Source organism: Bactrocera latifrons, unplaced genomic scaffold (assembly GCF_001853355.1).
Source record: "Bactrocera latifrons isolate USDA-ARS-PBARC rearing strain unplaced genomic scaffold, ASM185335v1 scaffold_3, whole genome shotgun sequence".
Taxonomy (NCBI): Eukaryota; Metazoa; Arthropoda; class Insecta; order Diptera; family Tephritidae; genus Bactrocera; species Bactrocera latifrons.
The window spans coordinates 3777502-3782489 of record NW_017536629.1 but is presented as its reverse complement, the minus strand read 5'-3'; the positions used below and the strand labels follow the sequence as shown (position 1 = coordinate 3782489).

The following is a 4988-nucleotide window of genomic DNA, read 5'->3' as shown; positions in this document are numbered from 1 at the left end:
GAAGAGTTTGTCGCGTATATTCTGTATTAGCCATGAATTATTTGCTGAGTTTTGAAGTGCATCAATGGTTGATTTACTATCACTACATATTATATGTTTGTCTCCTGTTGATGAGGCGAATAGAACCGCTTCGTAAATTGCTGCAGCTTTGATCGTCTGTTGCCGGGTCGTATGCAAACATCCAAAATTTATCGCCGGTAAAAATACGTTTCATGACATCATAGTAGTCGGAAAGCATTGTTTCATAGACGTTAACGCGACGACTAATTTTTTTGTTGACTGGCAATTTTTCACTATATAATATTATATTAATATTGTCGCCTTCAAGTATTACATATGAGGAGAAAAAATAATATTAACTTGGCCCCAACTTAACACTTTCTTACTCCGGCTTCAAATATAAATTTATGTAAGTACAGAGTTTTTCTTTCAAGTTTCAATGACAAAAAGCAAAGAGATTCCATTGCGAGTATTTTACAACAATTCTTAAAGAACCCTCACTCAGTTTTGGGGTTCGCTGAACCCAAATATAGTATATAACATTATATTGTACAATTATACGAATATGCATGTACATACACACATATATACGATATATACACATATAACTGTTTATTTAATGCTGAAGTACCGTAAAATTGGAATATTGTACGTTTGAGCATCCTTAACGGCGGTACACCGCTGTGCGAACCGTTCCACTAATATAGCGTTGTGTGTGTATAAAGCCAGAGGCAGAGTTCGTGACAAATACACTTCAGCCATTGATGATAAGTATCCATTCTCATTCTTCTATAAACTTGATTTACTTACAAATAAACGCCAGCTATATAATGGTACATCTTGCTGCTTTTAAACGATAAATAAATATTATGCAAATTATGAGTTATATATCTCTATATATATATATACTGAAAGTACAGAGGTAGTGTTTGCCTCAGAAGCCCGTGGCCAAACATTTCAAACTCGTACAAATATTGAAAAATGTCAAGTGCTTTCTTTAAACAACATCTGGCTAAAAACTCATCTACAAGCACTTTATATTTTACAAATATAGTAGTTTTGTACATCTTTGAAAATAAAAATAGGTGGAGTATGTAAGCTAAGCACTCCTATTATTTATTTCAGTGGGAGCCACTATTATCAAATATGTTTTGTAGTCATACCAAATCTCTAAAATACCTGTGCAAATATTTCTCTTACCTCAGACCAATGGTTAGCAAGCTGAAGCTGTTTCGGGAAGTAAAATATCGAAATTTCCTAACTTAATGAAATACTAGGTTTTGAGGATACAAAACCTGACATCATCTTGAAAAGTGTTGTGTGGGGTCTGTGCCAGACAATCATCCGTAATGATTTCAAGTAAATTCATATTGGTAATTGATGTTTATGTAAATGCAATTTTTATTCAAGCGGTTGCTTCGGAAGCACAGGATCGACGAAAAACAAAGCATATTTGATCTTCAACTCACTCGTAATGAAGGCGACATGCGACAATGCATGAAACATGACTCCATCATTTCAATCCGAAGTCCAATCGATGATCCTAGTGGGCGGCTCCACACTCCTAATGAAAAGGACAAAACAGCCTTGGACCGACATATCGCCTTCAAATGGCAACTATATTGAGTAATAAAATTATATTCCGATCGAAAAATGCGTTGAAGCCAAACAAGCTTTTCTGCAAACTTGGCATTTGTTGACTTCACAAAAAAATAGTAGAATTGCACAATACAGTGCTGTTGATCCATAACTTCGTATGTGAATATTTCGTGCTTCTTAATTAATCAATTCAAAGTTTCACTCCAAACTAGATTTCCTTTATTGTTAAAACTATATTTGAATTGTTTGTTAAATTTAATAATATAGGAAAGCAATAGTTATAGCAATTTATAATATATTTCGATCATTCGTTGATGCCTATTTTTCAACAAAATTATGAAAACTCTGATATAACCAATTATACAAATTAATATGTTTAGTATAAATAGAAATATAGGGACTTTAGAGTATATTTATATGTATTATATATTTTTATACCCTCAACAGGGTATGTGCAGTTTGAAATGAAGTTTGTAACAGCAAGAAAGAAATATCGAAGATCCAAAAAAATATTTTTTGGGTAGTTGAAAAAGTTTTTTCGTTTTTCTAATCAATCTTCAACTTATATTTTTTTATATTTATACTAATAACAAATACTTGTATGTACAATTTTGGTCGACCATTTTTTACCATTTTTCCGCTGGAGCCATTATTCCCTCACTGTAAAACTTTCATCAGTGTAAATTAAAATTTCGAAATTTCCAGAACGAAAACGGGATAACCATGGTTATGCTATACTAACTGATACAGCATCGTCTCCGAAAACTTCAAAAATTTCATTGGTGGCTTGCGTGACATTCTTCCCTTTTTATACAACAACTATTCAATACAGTGAAAATTTTATTTAAGAATAAAGGCGAAAACGTTGGAGGTTTAATTTTGAATAAGTTCATACAAGTTCAGAACTAAATAGAGAAGGTAACATCTTCTATAAGAGTGTACAGCTGCTGGCGTATGCCGATGATATTGATATCAAACAAAACACAATAACACAAAGGGGTGTGAACGAGGGCAAGACGAAATATCTCATGTCATCAAACAAGCAATCGTCGCACTCGCGACTTGGCACTAACGTCACTGTTGACAGTCATAACTTTCAAGTCGTAGATAATTTCGTCTATCTTGGAACCAGCGTAAACACCACCAACAATGTCAGCCAAGAAATCCAACGCAGGATAACTCTTGCCAACAGGTGCTACTTCGGACTGAGTAGGCAATTGAGAAGCAAAGTCCTCTCTCGACAAACAAAAACCAAACTCTATAAGTCACTCATAATTCCCGTCCTGCTATATGGTGCAGAGGCTTGGACGATGTCAACAACGGACGAGTCGACGTTGCGTGTTTTCGAGAGAAAAGTTCTGCGAATTAAAAGACAGCGGCTACGCAGGCTAGGTCATGTTGTCCGGATGGACGAAAACACTCTAGCTCTGAAAGTATTCGACGCAGTACCCGCCGGGGGAAGCAGAGGAAGAGGAAGACCTCCCCTCCGTTGGAAGGACCAAGTGGAGAAGGACCTGGTTTCACTTGGAATATCTAATTGGCGCCACGTAGCGAAAAGAAGAAACGACTGGCGCGCGGTTGTTAACCCGGCTATAATCGCGTAAGCTGTGACTACGCCAATCAAGAAGAAGAAGTTCATACAAATAAATTTCATTGGAAAAAATTACGAATTTAATACTGTTTTCTCAGCGTCGGGTTACCAGCCTTTCTGTGCAGTTAATAGAGTTGTTCACTTAATAGATTATACTTAATAAACATCAACAATGTGCATGGTTAATGAAGATGTCCGCTTAATTCGCGTCCATTTAATAGAGTTTTCACTGTATTTTTTCATTTATGAATTATATTTACTATTCTATATTCTAAGTTGGTTCGATTTGGGCACAGCGTGCTAAATTTTGCAAAAATCAGTTCAGTAGTTTGGGAGTTCATCGCTGACAAACAACGTGACACGTACTTTTTATATATGTGACCTGGTCTACGAAAAGGGAGCTAATGTGCGAAAACTAGTTCTCTGGGAAACAGCTGTTAAAAATCTCATCTTCCATCCGAATTAACTAAAAAGTGAAAATTTATTTTTTGGATTTTTTGACACCTAAGCCCCCTTTCCGTAGGCCAGGTCACATATATGTAGATTTCTAAATATAGCCAATATTTTCATTATTTTCACTCATTTTTCAATAGTTGTAACTTTTTTTCAACTTAACCTATTTTTCTTTTTTTTTTAAGAAACTTGAAATATCACTTCTCCAACACATACCATATAACCACATTGTGATTAGTAGTACTGGAGATATACGAGTACGACTGCAACGACATCTATTGGCAAAATACGAAGAGACTCTTTCGACTGGCAATAAATGTATATAATTTATAAGCTGGGTCCAGTATTGTATATGGCTTTTATAAAAATTAATCGATGAAAATCAAGTTCTTGTAAGAAAATTTTAGTTTTGACAATATAATTTCACATAGAATATTTAATTTTATATCTAATTTAACATAGAATATCTTACAAAGAAACGCCATAATTCCCGCAAATATTTTTCAGACCGAAGAACTAAAGCACATGGCTGTCTTACAAAGAGACCGGTCAAAACCAAGATACAGAGTTTTTTAACCCCTGATCCTTTATAAAATATACCAGTGAAGAGTATTAACGCTTTGGTGCAACTGAAGTTAATGTGTTTCTTGTATTCCGTCTAGGTAATTGGAGATTTGCAAATAAACAAATAAAGACAACACTATTTAGACAAGATAATTTGGCATTTAAGATATATAATTTGTAAACTACAGCTGATTTTTAAACTCACGCGCAAAGCGCAAAAGCTACTAAAATAATACCGATTATAGTTAATGCTTATGAAATCCTCGGCAGAAAACTTGAATATACAGAATTTCGCAGCAATTACCAACGAGCTGGACAATGAACTATTCAATTCAGGCAGAGAGGTATTTGCACTTTAACAAGGTGAACAAATGTGAGAAGAGCATCAATGCGCATGCACACAAGCAAACGCTAAATTTTTCATTAACGCTTTTTTTTTTAACATAATTTTACTTATTTCCAATGAAACATCATTCAAATGCACATCTTAGTTAATTATACGCCGAATCAGCTAAAGAGTACTCATTATCGCACAATCACTTATAAATCTCTTATACCAGGTGGCAGGCTTGTAGTGAATTTCAGTCGCTACAAGCTTAGCCCCTTCCAAAATTTTACGCTTCTGCTTTTGCAACTGCTACTACCAAAAGAACAAATAAAAAACGCAGAAGAAATGCATATTAATTGTAAAAGAGGAGTCGAGTACCACGTAAGCACTAACTGGCGTACCGTGGCATTAAATCTTAGCTAACACCATGCCCTTTCGAAGCCAAACCCAAAC

At 34.8% G+C, this 4988-nt stretch overlaps 1 protein-coding gene across 2 annotated transcripts in view; it reads left to right on the top strand.

Moving 5' to 3' along the window:
• The window catches only part of LOC108970379 (cell death abnormality protein 1-like), an 8501-nt gene extending 4210 nt beyond the window's left edge, over positions 1–4291 (top strand). Inside the window, exons 2-3 of one of the 2 annotated variants that reach the window (XM_018935717.1) lie at positions 3829–4035; positions 4151–4291. In XM_018935717.1, the coding sequence (XP_018791262.1) occupies positions 3829–3836 (8 nt within the window). In that variant the 3' untranslated portion in view covers positions 3837–4035; positions 4151–4291. The remainder of the gene's footprint in view (positions 1–3828; positions 4036–4150) is intronic. The other variant, XM_018935716.1, reaches the window with a different exon arrangement.
• Positions 4292–4988: the final 697 nt, after the last annotated feature.